The sequence below is a fragment of the Ahaetulla prasina genome, chromosome 3 (genome assembly GCF_028640845.1).
Source record: "Ahaetulla prasina isolate Xishuangbanna chromosome 3, ASM2864084v1, whole genome shotgun sequence".
NCBI classification, from domain to species: domain Eukaryota; kingdom Metazoa; phylum Chordata; class Lepidosauria; order Squamata; family Colubridae; genus Ahaetulla; species Ahaetulla prasina.
In genome coordinates, this window is record NC_080541.1 from 33,962,004 (window position 1) to 33,975,960 (window position 13,957).

Consider the following 13,957-nt stretch of genomic DNA (forward strand, 5'->3'; position numbering starts at 1 on the left):
TGAAAGATCTGGAGTGAAATATTTTTTTGAGAGGTGGTGGGGTTTGGAGCTGGACTTTTTTTTTTAAGCTGTAGTTAAATGGTGAAGTTAAAGAGCTAATGGCAGCAGATAAACAGCAACCCAGCTGAGCTTGCCTGAATTATATCTGTAGCAGGCAGCATTAAGGTTGTGTCAAGGCCAGGAGGAGCTCAGCAGGAATGAGATGAACATACCTGGGGTAATCCAGAGGCAGCAGCCCTTTGAATAACCCCACCAATGGAAAAAAACCAGTGCAACAAATAAAGCCATTGGCAAAGTCCTGCTCTGCTGAATTGCACTGCTAGCAAAATGTCTCAAGTTTTTCCAAGTTATCAAGATGATGGCTTTTTCTTATTTCTTGTCCCTAGTGTCTGCTAATAATAAATTTGTTGAGTTCTTTGACAAGCTTCTCCTTGCAGTCAACCTGGAAGTTCACACCTCCTGAAGGGAATCTCTTTCTGTCCCCGGAGTGTTCTGTCCTTACTGCTCTTCTTCCTCATCATTGCCGTCAATAACCTTTTGCAAACTTTGCAATTAGTGACAGCAGCAGCCTTCACTTTCTTTGTGTTATCTCTTTAGGGAGTTGTACGATGTAGGTAGGAGATAATCAAATGGAAACAGGGCAGATGGGCCTATTCAGATACTCAAATTTAAAGCTGACATCAGGTTCCAGCTCCACTTAGTGCTCAAATTTATCTCCTCCAAGTAAGTCTAATACTTTACAACCGGTAAGTAGTGGTCCTCTCTATATCCTATTCTAGTTTTACAATTTAGTTTGTTTTCAAAGGAAGAAATGAGAGCCAGTTTGGGGAGGCATCATGGTACAAACTGGGAGACTCTAAATTCTAGTCCCCCCCTTAGGCGAGAAGCCAGTTATTTAATATATTTATATGAGGTAGACCAGACAGAAAACATAAACAGATGAGCTAATTTTACTTTATTTTAAGGTTATATTAACAGAATCTTGCAAGTTTGAAAGTACACCTTTTCCTCAGTCTTTCTTGAGTAGCTCAAGAAACTAAGAATGGTCCCTTCTGAGACATTTGCCATACCCACATTCCTGCAGTAGATTAAAATAGGCTTTATCTAACTGTTCCCTTGTCTGTCTCCCAAGCAGGGGTGAAATGATCCCAGTTTGGACTGGATCACTCGATCTGGGAGTGATGGCGGCGGGTGATTCAGAGAACCGGTAGCAAAAATCCCTGCCCCCACCATGCCCAGCTGATTCGCGCAATTATCAGTGGTGGTTATTTTTTAACTTTTAAAAGCATTTTTTCTTTGGCCGAAAGATGCTTTTAAAAGAAAAAAAAAGTCTCTGATGATTGCGTGGCTCAGCTGGGATCATCAGAAACCTTTAAAAGCATTTTTTCTACAACCTCTTTGGCTGAAGAGGTTGTAGAAAAAAATGCTTTTAAAAGTTAAAAAAAAAGTTGGCCACGCCCACCCAGTCACATTACCCCCACCACCAAGCCACGCCCATAGAACCAGTAGTAACAAATTTTACATTTCACCCCTGCTCCCAAGAACATTTCCACATATCATGGCCAACCATTTTCTCTTAGCCCTAGGAAGAAGACAATGGCATCTTTTCTTGCTAAGAAAACTGCAGGCAGTTTCCAGGAGTCAAAATCTGACTTGAAGACACACATACAGAACATGAAGAAATACTGGTTTCTTTCAGAGCTCTTAATGAATTCTAAAGCACAAAAGAAAGGAAAATTTCCCTCTCGTAAATTGGCTGAAAATATACTGTTATATATGGGAAGCATTAACATGTGATTTCTTCACTGCACAAGGCTAGTTACATGCTGATTTGGTTTGTCAGGACACTGTGTAGGATTGGTTACTTGTTATTGACCCTCAGCTCAGGCAATAGAGGCTTGTTTGCTTCCATATCTGCTTTGTTTTATTCAATCAGCATTTTTTTTTGCATTTGTCAGCATTTGTTACTTTAGTGGAAGGCTAAACCCAGCATGCCTTTATTCAGGAAATCAGCAAAGCTACCAGCTAAAGTAACCAAGTTCCAGAATCTTTTGTTGACATATGAAGCAAAGCAGAAATAACAGCATACTTGTTTGATTGTAACCAGGGACACTATAGCTTTCCCCCTTTTCCAAGTTTTTTCTGTTTAAATATACAAAATGTTCAGTGGTCCTTGAACTCTCTGAAAAAAAATTACATTAACCCTTGCACTCTTAGGCGTGTACTTTCCAACATTTTCTGCCAAAACTCTCCAGTTTCTTTATTTTCCCCATTATTTAATTAATATCCCATTTAATATAGTAAAATCATAAAAAGTTTATAGAAATACAAAATTACAGAAACATTAAAAACAGTATTTAAATACTTTACATATTCTAAATCAGCTAGCTCACAAAATCTGTAAAATTATAAACCCATAAAGGTTACGTAAACCATATGTTCAGAACAGCCACAGCTGAGAAATATTTCAGTAACAAATCTGAGTTTGTATAAAATTACAAAATTAATTCATGAATTTTATTTTGTAATATTGACAATAGGATTTTGTAGTATTTTATCAGTGCTCTGGAGCATGGTATTCATTATGAACTACAGTACTACAAGTACCAAAGTATTTAATTCATACAAAAATAGATTTTCCAGTATGCCACATAAGAAAAGTAGGATACATTAATATTTAAATAATACTGCAAACAGATTCTTCTTTTGCGTAACTTTTTTTCCAGAGCAACATAGTGTCCAATAAAGTACTTTTTTTCCCATTTATATCAGGAATCGTTCATCCACTAGTGTCTTGGATGCTAAATTCTTCTCCCCAACTGTATTACGAATGAACCTGAAAATCTAAGAACACAAACCAGATTCAGACGATATGTCACAAATTGAACCAAATACTCTTTGTGTAGCAACACATGTCTATAGGCTGCTCTGCTAACTTACATACTGTTCGATCTCATATAGATTGTCGTCTTATTGTGACAAATTGATATTGCAGTGCGTGACAAAAAGGGGGACATCCACTATCTATCTAATGTGTATTCATATTACTTTGGAGTTCTAAGAAGTACATTAAAGTTGTACAAAGCTTTAAGATCAGTCACTTTATAGGATATATCAATTTACAGTGACCAGTCTTAAATATGCTATTTCAGGCTTTCAGAGAGTAGCAATGTTATAATTTCTTTAGAAATTCTAGAGGTATTCTAACAGCCAAACAAATGAAACCATGTGACTTTGCTGTTTGAACAGTCAGGTTTTATTAACAAATGCGAGTTTACCAGAGGATTATGCACTGAATTTAGAGTACTTCCTGAAAATGCCACACCAGATTAGTTTGCTTAATACTAAGCATAGTTACAAAATAACAATAGGTTATATATTGCCAGGTATAATTGCATAATGTTTCTTTAGAGGGATAAAAGAACTCAGGAAAAAGTTTAAATATAAATCTTTAAAACACTATTTTTATGGGATCATCAAACCAATGTTCAATGTTCCCCTTTGCTCTCTGTTCCAGTGTGATTTGCCTTTCCCTTTAACTGTAAAAGATGGGTTATTTTAAATTTTTATACACAGTATATAGCAATTTATAGCTATTAATAATTTTAATAATGTACATTTCCCACAGGATAACTACAGGATGTAAATAAATGACAGAATGGAACCTTGAAGCATTCTCCATGTTATTTTAATTGTGAGATTTACCTCTTGTTGTAAATATGTAAGAACAGCTGCTAAAACAAAATTCTGAGTAGCCATATCCACAATAGCAAAAAACAGCATATCAAAGATGAGAAGGGTAGTTTCATTGCCATAATATAGAATATCGCTGAAAGAATGACCTTCATCTGCAAAAATGGAAAATAAAAAAGGTAAAAAAAAAAAGCTGAATAATTTGCCTTTAAAAAAACCCAAAGTTTATTTTATAAAATCATAACTACTACTACTAGAATGTTTTTTCAAACTAGGTTCTATCTCTCGTTATCCATAGCCAATTGGCTGTACTAGAGAATTGATAAAAAATACAGAGAACATGGAATGCCAAAGGAAACACAAACTGTACCAATTTGAAAAAAAAGTTATATAGATCTCTTTCGAATAATACACTATTCAAGTTATATTCAATTGCAAGCCATCTAATGTGTTGAATGTATCTGCAATTCTACCAGATCATAATCAAAGCCCTTCTTAAAAGCAAAATACAATTGACAATACAACTAGAAGCAACTAGAAAGCATTTATCTACATGTTGTTTGTAGAGATGGAGGATTATTACCCCAATAGGCTGTAACGTATTTGCAAGTTAAAATGTTTGAGACATAATTAGGCTGTATTATGGCTAATTTATGATTTACCAGTAGTTAGAAACAAAGATAGTTTTAGTTGCAGCAATTCAGTTAGGGATGTTTGTCTGATAAATACATTACAAATCTAAAAACTCAGAAACTGATTAATTTGGTCTGAACAAATACTACAGGATGGAACTGTTCCTCTCTAATTATTAAGAGTATTTAGTCATGACATCAGGTTAAGAAAGAAAAAAGGGTGTGAAATGTGTGTCCATCTAAGGAACATCTATTTAGAATTGTAAATTTTGTAAATTGTAAACAGGAGATGTAGCAGAGGCAACATTGCTGAAGATACATTAGTTTTGAGGAGTGATAATGCAAGGACAATTGTAACAGCAGAATTTGGCTTATCCTAATATACAAAGATGGGCATTCGTTTACCGCCTGATGTATTTAACTGCTGACAGATTTAATCTTCATAAATATATGTATGTAGAAAGTAGCAAGTATAAGCTATATGTTATAAGGTTAAGTTTGACATTTTTCTGAAACACTAAATGCTGTGCAAAAAAAAAAAGAAGATTACATATTGAAATAAGTTTCTAGGTTTCCTTTGCCTTCATAAATTAAATATCTGAGGCAATACCATTGTAAAAGATGCTCTTTTCTATTGGTTCCATAAACTCCATTCCAATAATTCTTTCTAATAGTAATTTGTCCTTTATGATGTAGTCCATTTCCTTATGAACCTATTGAAAAGGAAAAGTTAACAACTCAGAAGCAAAAGAAACTCTTCATTATGAAATTCCTTTCAAATGAACAGTAACAGCAAAACTAAATAATGCGTTCATTGTAAGGCAATGTTTGCAAACTAAGCAAAACAGAACAGTACAAAATAATTGTGTGACTGATGATGATAATACAGATGAACAACAACAAAAACACAAAGATCAAGCCAAAGTCTTTTAAATAAAAACAACAACAACTAAAAATACTACAATGCCCCATCGGCTAGCAGAATATTGTCAGAGCTGATGTTCTGGGTATTATAGCTAAAAATATTATTCATTATGCAAAAAGCATTATGCAAAAAGCATGTTAGAAATTGCAACAATATTAAATGAACAACTACAAGCCATTTTTGGGACAAAAATATATTACAGCTAATCAACATTTAGATGAAAATAACACAAACTAAAAAATCAATATTTCATGTGTTAATCAGAATACATACATGATCAATAAATGAACTTAGAAATTTATTCATAGTGTGGTATGCTTTTGTGCTTTGCTCAAATGTGGTTGCAGAAGAATTTAGCAACCTAACAGGACCACGTTTCTGAAATGAAAACGAGAGAATATAAATTAATCTGAAGCATATCTATTTCCGGGTACATTTTGACCTTTGACTAGTCACTTTTTCTGAGCTCAGGAAGAAGGCAATGATTGCAATATTGTTTACTGCTTGGTTGTTTATCTGGTGTTAATCCCTCATTATCTGGATGTTGACTGCTAGTCATAAGATGTTCTAGTCTTTTTGTTTCCTTTCTAACTTTTTTATTGTCTCTTTTGAATGGTTTGTAAATGTTGTTTACCTGTTATGTGAATGTGATGGCTGATTTGTCTAAGTGCCAAGCTTTCAGGAATTTCTTAAGATTTTTGGATTTAGTTTGGTCTAGGATACTCACAGTTTCCCCAGTTGAAACTATGATTAAGTTGTCCATGTGTTATGAAGGAGTTTTCATTGTGTCTCCCGATTGTTAGTTGTGCTCTGCTACTGCTCTGCTCCTCTTCTACCAGTCTGTCCTGTATAGTTGCTGTTAAAGTCTTCATACTGTATGTCAGGTCCTGCTAGTTCCTGCTACCAAAGGGTGAAGGTGATGGACAAATGAATAATATGATTGTGTGTACGTGATGGAAAATAGGGAAGAGGTAATGACAGGTGATGAAAACCAGGGAAGCCTGGAACCAGAAGCACCAAGGCCATGCATACTGAGAAAAGAATGTGAATTGCCCACATCATCTCAGTGTTTTCATAATATCTTAGCGAGTCCTGATTGGCAAGGGGGTCGCTGGGAAGAGGGGAGAAGGGAACCTTTTTTGTATCTTTTTTTGAATGGGAAAATCTCAGAGCTATCCTGACTTTACTGCAACCAACTTCCTATAGTAAAATAACCTTTTGTTTCAAGCTAATGGAATTGAGGGTCTTTCTTTTCTAAGGAATCAGTTTGGGGCAGTCTGATACTGTATGATGTAGAAGACTCCTGTTTTTTTTTCTTCCCTTGAGCTACTGGATCTTTTAGTTTACTTAAGATGTTTTGGAGGGCTTTAATTGGTTTGTGGTCTATGGTGATGTTGTGGGTTGTATTATAGATAATTAAAAAAGCTAAAAAAACAAAAAACAAAAAAAGGCTGAGTGTTCCTTGACAGCAGTCAACACTCAGATAAGTAGGGATGAACACCAGATAATCAAGCAGTAAATATCTAGGAACTACCCAGAAGAAAACAACACTGCCACCAACACTGACAGGACAAGCTACTTTATATAAGAATAACAAACAATTTCTCCTTTTTAGCACTGAAGATGTTATCTAGTTGGGTAACAAAATGTCTACAACAACCAAGCTCAGAGAACACCAAGAACTTCACAGTTCAACCTTGGGCTACATTTATTCTCTTCTAAGTATTCTGCACTAATACTACTATTTAAAAGGACCTCATCAACCATTTAATCATACAAATATAAAATGATAAACTCCATTCAAACTGTAGGAATATGAATATAGAGTGATGATCCACCTATATAGGAGAATGAATAATGAATCCTTGGTTATACAAAGATACACAAAAGTGAGAAAAGTAATTGTATCAAATACCATATTTTTTACAAGAATTGGATTCCATATATTACTGCAAAAATAATATTTAAAATATTTGATAGCAAACAATCTTAACCAGAAAAAGATATATACCCTTGTCAAAGTTTCATGAATCATGTCATATTGCTGCCTCATTTTGCTTGAAATGGAAATCTGAAATGTCTGGCCATCTGTATTTGGTAACAAACCTCTTTGGCTACACAGATTTTCCTGAGGAAATGACACAAAGTAGAATTGATGAAATAACATGCACAAAGATTGAAACTTAACAATTTATTATGTAGGTTGGTGTTTCTCTACCTTGGCAACTTTTAAGATGTATGGATTTCAACACCCAGAATTCTATAGATAGTAAAATCTGGAAGTTGAAGTACACACATTTTAAAATTGTCAAGGTTTAGCAACACTAATGCAAGATGATCAGATATAAGCTGCAAAAAAATCTGGATGAACATTGGATCAGAATAACGAATCTTTACCACCATCTGAATTTTTCTAGCTAAGGTCTGGGAGCCCCATATTATTCCTGTCACAACAGAATGTGAACAATATGTGATTCAAGAAATGTGAAAATCTAAAATTTTGATATAAAATATAATTCATAATTGTAAGAATAGTCATCACCAAAAATTGATAACAGATAATATTGATATTCTAATAGTTCTGTTGAATAGTTTCTCTTCAAGGAGATCTATGGAAATCAGGGTAAAAAAAGTCAAGATGGCAGCCACAACTTTACCTGTCTCTTTATGCACATTACAAAGCAGATTAAAAGGGAATGGGGCTTTGGTTGTGCATTTCTGGTTGTCATCTTGACTTTTTGAACAGTTCTAGAGATGCCATCTCTGTGACCAAAATTCATTAGGATACTCTTACAAGCTTTAGTAACTTAGCTATTACTTTTTTATTACTTTTTTTTCTGGATGGCTTAAAATTAAAACATGAACAATACAAAAAAGGTCAAAATAAATAAATAAGGCAACCATACAAATAATACAAACATTAAAAACAATTAAAAACTCCTTTGGAAGTGACACTGGATTGCTTCGTGTATTAGCAGAAATTCTGAACATCTTCCAGTTAAATATTGTTCATTGCAGTGTTAAGTTCAGGCGAAAGATTTTATTCGGACTTGTCTTTGTCTGGTAAGTTTTATAAACTGTGACAGAACTGCCATATTTTGAAAGATCAAATGCAGGGAAGGTAGAAGAGAGTAAATTGTTAACTGTGTATTAATGAATGAAATGAACTTAATTAAGGTTGTAGCAAGTTCCTTAAACAAATTAAAATTGTTAGAATGAAACCATTTTAGATTTCCAGTCTTCTGGTTTCTTCACTTACTGCTTCCCTTTTTAGGTTCATATTCATTTCTTCCATATTTGTATCTGAATGGCCATGCACAGATCGCCCATGAATGTAATACCCAAAACATCTCTCTGACAATAGGAACACTGAAATCTGCAATATGAGAAAAGGAAAATGGAACGTTTTAGTACACATTCAGATAACAACAAGAACAATTCTGCTCACCACTGCATTTTGTAAATGTATTACATCATCAGTCCTATCAGTAGTGGGTTCCACTTACCTCCACTCCTGGTTTGGAACTAGGAGTGTGCACGTGGTGCTTCTGCACATAACCTGCGCATGCTCTGAGCGTGATGATGTGATGATGTCCAGGCTGGTGGGCGGAGCCTCCCGCTACCGCCACTACCAAACCCACCACTAACTCCTATGCTACAGAAAATAAGCAACTGTATATTTGGAAGCCAGGATATGTTTTAATTTTGAAACACTTTTGAAATTGTATATGTGATCATGAGACCCTTCCTTGTATGAGGCTATATCAGTAGGAACAACTTCTTTATTGGACTGGAATGCAGCACTAACTTAGCAACAACTAGACTGGGTGGGATGAGCTTCGTTAAATATTCAAATGGCATTACCATGGACATTAAAATAAGAAAAGTGAAAATCAGTCCTTTGTTCTCTCTGGCTCACATCTGAATTCAGACACTTGAAAAATGGAATTCTGAATTTATCTCAGAATTTTCCCATGGATGTGACTTTTTTACAGGTTTACATCAGTAAAATTATAAAGAAATAAAACCTATAAGGGTGTTAGTAAAAAAAACCCAGGAAGTTATTTGAAAAAGTAGTTTGGGATATAAACCATTAGTATACTAACTATAAATATATTGACAAAGCATGTCTTTTCAAATATAACTTTGAAATGTCTGAATATGAACTGCCTTTTTGAAGAAAATACTTACATTGCTCATGCAGCATAAATCAACAAACTGTCTGATCTTATCTTCGATAAATCTTTCATAAATGACAGAAAAATAGACCACCTGTGAAAATCTAAAATTTTGATATAAAATATAGTTCATAATGATAAGAATAGTCATCACCAAAAATTGATAACAGATAATATTGATATTCTAATAGTTCTGTTGAATATAGTTTCTCTTCAGGGAGATCTATGGAAATCAGGGTAAAAAAAGTCAAGATGGCAGCCACAACCTTACCTGTCTCTTTATGCACATTACAAAGCAGATTAAAAGGGAATGGGGCTTTGGTTGTGCATTTCTGGTTGTCATCTTGACTTTTTGAACAGTTCTAGAGATGCCATCTCTGTGACCAAAATTCATTAGGATACTCTTACAAGCTTTAGTAACTTAGCTATTACTTTTTTATTACTTTTTTTTCTGGATGGCTTAAAATTAAAACATGAACAATACAAGGTCAAAAAAAGGTCAAAATAAATAAATAAGGCAACCATACAAATAATACAAACATTAAAAACAATTAAAAACTCCTTTGGAAGTGACACTGGATTGCTTCGTGTATTAGCAGAAATTCTGAACATCTTCCAGTTAAATATTGTTCATTGCAGTGTTAAGTTCAGGCGAAAGATTTTATTCGGACTTGTCTTTGTCTGGTAAGTTTTATAAACTGTGACAGAACTGCCATATTTTGAAAGATCAAATGCAGGGAAGGTAGAAGAGAGTAAATTGTTAACTGTGTATTAATGAATGAAATGAACTTAATTAAGGTTGTAGCAAGTTCCTTAAACAAATTAAAATTGTTAGAATGAAACCATTTTAGATTTCCAGTCTTCTGGTTTCTTCACTTACTGCTTCCCTTTTTAGGTTCATATTCATTTCTTCCATATTTGTATCTGAATGGCCATGCACAGATCGCCCATGAATGTAATACCCAAAACATCTCTCTGACAATAGGAACACTGAAATCTGCAATATGAGAAAAGGAAAATGGAACGTTTTAGTACACATTCAGATAACAACAAGAACAATTCTGCTCACCACTGCATTTTGTAAATGTATTACGTCATCAGTCCTATCAGTAGTGGGTTCCACTTACCTCCACTCCTGGTTTGGAACTAGGAGTGTGCACGTGGTGCTTCTGCACATAACCTGCGCATGCTCTGAGCGTGATGATGTGATGATGTCCGGGCTGGTGGGCGGAGCCTCCCGCTACCGCCACTACCAAACCCACCACTAACTCCTATGCTACAGAAAATAAGCAACTGTATATTTGGAAGCCAGGATATGTTTTAATTTTGAAACACTTTTGAAATTGTATATGTGATCATGAGACCCTTCCTTGTATGAGGCTATATCAGTAGGAACAACTTCTTTATTGGACTGGAATGCAGCACTAACTTAGCAACAACTAGACTGGGTGGGATGAGCTTCGTTAAATATTCAAATGGCATTACCATGGATATTAAAATAAGAAAAGTGAAAATCAGTCCTTTGTTCTCTCTGGCTCACATCTGAATTCAGACACTTGAAAAATGGAATTCTGAATTTATCTCAGAATTTTCCCATGGATGTGACTTTTTTACAGGTTTACACCAGTAAAATTATAAAGAAATAAAACCTATAAGGGTGTTAGTAAAAAAAACCCAGGAAGTTATTTGAAAAAGTAGTTTGGGATATAAACCATTAGTATACTAACTATAAATATATTGACAAAGCATGTCTTTTCAAATATAACTTTGAAATGTCTGAATATGAACTGCCTTTTTGAAGAAAATACTTACATTGCTCATGCAGCATAAATCAACAAACTGTCTGATCTTATCTTCGATAAATCTTTCATAAATGACAGAAAAATAGACCACCTGTGAAAAATCAGATTTACTAATAAGTTAAAAAAGAAAGTGTTTGTTTTTCTATTTTAGCCAGTAAGATATGCTGATTAAGATGTCAGACCAGGATGGGGCAACCGAGGTTCAAACTGAAAGCTCACTGGTGACTGGCCCAGCTAAAGGTTAAAGGTTAACCCGCACATGCGTGCTAGTCGTTTCCGGCTGTAGGGACAGTGGTCATCTCCATTTCTAAGCCGAAGAGCAGCGCTGTCTGAAGACGTCTCCGTGGTCATGATTAAACACCAAAGGTGCACAGAGTGCTGTTACCTTCTCACCAAAGTGGTCCCTATTTTTCTACTTGCATTTTTTACATGCTTTCAGAGTGCTAAATTGGCAGAAGCTGGGACAAGTAATGGGAGCTCACTCCATTACGCAGCGCTAGGGATTTGAACCACTGAACTGCCGACCTTTCGATCGACAAAATCAGAGTCTTAGCCACTGAGTCCCCGCGTCCCTCTATCTGCCCTATAGGATTATTTTGGAGAAAAAAATTGGAAATTAGAGTACTATATATATATACTTGTTTCACCTCCAGAAGGAAAGGCAAAATATAAATCTAACAACAATTAAATTGGCATTGCCATGTGACTGGTTTGCAGAACTGAAGAGATTTTCAACTCTGCCAATTCCATAATAACCAACCAAGCAACTAAACAAACAAATACGTTCCAGAATGAAGGAGGAACTAGCATGGGATTTTCTGATTCCCAATGATTTTTGGTTGGAATGCCCAGGTAGATGCAGACTGTCTTCCCTCCAGCCCAGTTTTGGTTAATGAGCTACAAGCAAGACAGCCAATAGGAACATTTACAAACGTGGTCTTTCTCTCTTTGAGTCTTCTAGATAGGTAGGCCCTTTGACATTCAGTGATGTTCCTTTCTGTAGACTAAATGTTATAGAATGAGTGTCATAGACTTCAGCTTAAAACATATTAGTATTTTTCCATGTTATTTCCATCTTATGGAATTAATTTCAATACCAGTAAATGTTTTATTTCCAATAAAATCAAGTAAATTACATATAATACTCATTAATGATTTTTCCAAGAGGAGGCTCTTAATTCATGCATACTTGGGGATGGCCACAATATATTAAGAAAACCAGATTCTAGTACAGAGTGCAAATCCTCCTTAATTGTGGAAAGAGAGAAAATCATTCTGCCACTATTCTCTTAATTATGAGAGAAGTCAGCATAATTATAACTATTTGCTACATTATCGTTTGAGATATATTTTTTTAATTTTGTTCCTGAAAGTAATAAAGCCACTCCTAGAGAAAAACTTGAGAAACTGGGTTTTATCAATTTATTGTAAATATCTACAGTATGCTGATGACTCAGACACAATAAAATCATTTAATGAATGTGAATCATCTGATGGGAAGGTAGTCACAGTAAAATGATTTTATAAAGTTTTACCTGAATTACAGCAATCAATAGCCAAAGTACAGTGGTTATACCATATCTCAAAATGCGGCTCCAGGGTGCTCTGTAACTTTCAGGGTTTCTAGTTAGACCAGAAGATGAATCCATTAAGGCTAAGTTTGAAAATCCTACAACCTGTAAGGATAATGAACAAATTACAGCAATACTTTGGTATTCAACTGCTTCAAAACTTGTCAAATTTGGTACTCCACGTATTTTGAAGCAAAAATCTTGTCCAGGTACTCAGTCTTTCTCTTGGTACTCAATGTGCAAGACAGAACTTGCTGGTATTGGCTGCCTCATGACTCACTACCCTTTCCAGCCAAAATAAAGGATCATGTGGTAAGTCACACGATTTTATTTATTTATTTTATTTATTTATTAAATTTGTATACCGCCCTTCTCCCGAAGGACTCAGGGCGGTTCACAGCCAAGTAAAATAGACAATATATAAATACAATTTAAAATACACTTAAAAAACTTATTAAAATTGGCCACAATTAAAATTTAAAACTAAAACCCATTTAAAAACCCATAAATTTAAAAACTAACCCAGGCCAGCGCAGATAAATAGGTAAGTTTTAAGCTCGCGGCGAAAGGTTCGGAGGTCCGGAAGTTGACGAAGTCCTGGGGGGAGGTCGTTCCAGAGGCGGGAGCCCCACAGAAGGCCCTTCCTGGGCGTCGCCAGGCGACACTGTCGCGCCGGCGGCACCCTGAGAGTCCCTCTCTGTGAGAGCGCACGGGTCGGTGAGAGGTATTCGGTAGCAGCAGGCGGTCCCGTAAGTAGCCCGGCCCTATGCCATGGGCGCTTTAAAGGCGTTCACCAAAACCTTGAAGCGCACCGGAAAGCCACAGGCAGCCAGTGCAGCCTGCGCAGGATAGGTGTCATTCGGGGCCGAGGGCTCCTCTATCACCAGCGCAGCTGCATTCTGGACTAACTGTAGCCTCGGATGCCCCTCAAGGGAGCCCCATGTGAGAGCATTGCAGTAATCCAGGCGAGGCGTCACAAGGCGTGGTGACCGTGCATAGGGCATCCCGGTCTAGAAAGGGGCGCAACTGGCGCACCAGGCGAACCTGGTGGAAAGCTCTCCTGGAGACGGCCGTCAGGTGTTCATCAAAAGACAGCCGTTCATCCAGGAGAACGCCCAAATTGCGCACCCTCTCCATCGGGGCCAATGACTCGCTC

The 13,957-nt window shown here is 36.0% G+C and overlaps 1 protein-coding gene across 1 annotated transcript in view; it reads right to left on the reverse strand.

Moving 5' to 3' along the window:
- Positions 1 to 949: 949 nt before the first annotated feature.
- The window catches only part of TMEM67 (transmembrane protein 67), a 37,308-nt gene continuing 24,300 nt past the window's right edge, over positions 950 to 13,957 (reverse strand). The window contains exons 21-28 of the mRNA XM_058177499.1: positions 12,766 to 12,906; positions 11,241 to 11,321; positions 10,309 to 10,425; positions 7,262 to 7,378; positions 5,524 to 5,628; positions 4,936 to 5,038; positions 3,706 to 3,848; positions 950 to 2,844 (exon numbers count right to left, since the gene is read on the reverse strand). Coding sequence (XP_058033482.1) covers positions 2,764 to 2,844; positions 3,706 to 3,848; positions 4,936 to 5,038; positions 5,524 to 5,628; positions 7,262 to 7,378; positions 10,309 to 10,425; positions 11,241 to 11,321; positions 12,766 to 12,906 — 888 coding nt within the window. The 3' untranslated portion in view covers positions 950 to 2,763. The remainder of the gene's footprint in view (positions 2,845 to 3,705; positions 3,849 to 4,935; positions 5,039 to 5,523; positions 5,629 to 7,261; positions 7,379 to 10,308; positions 10,426 to 11,240; positions 11,322 to 12,765; positions 12,907 to 13,957) is intronic.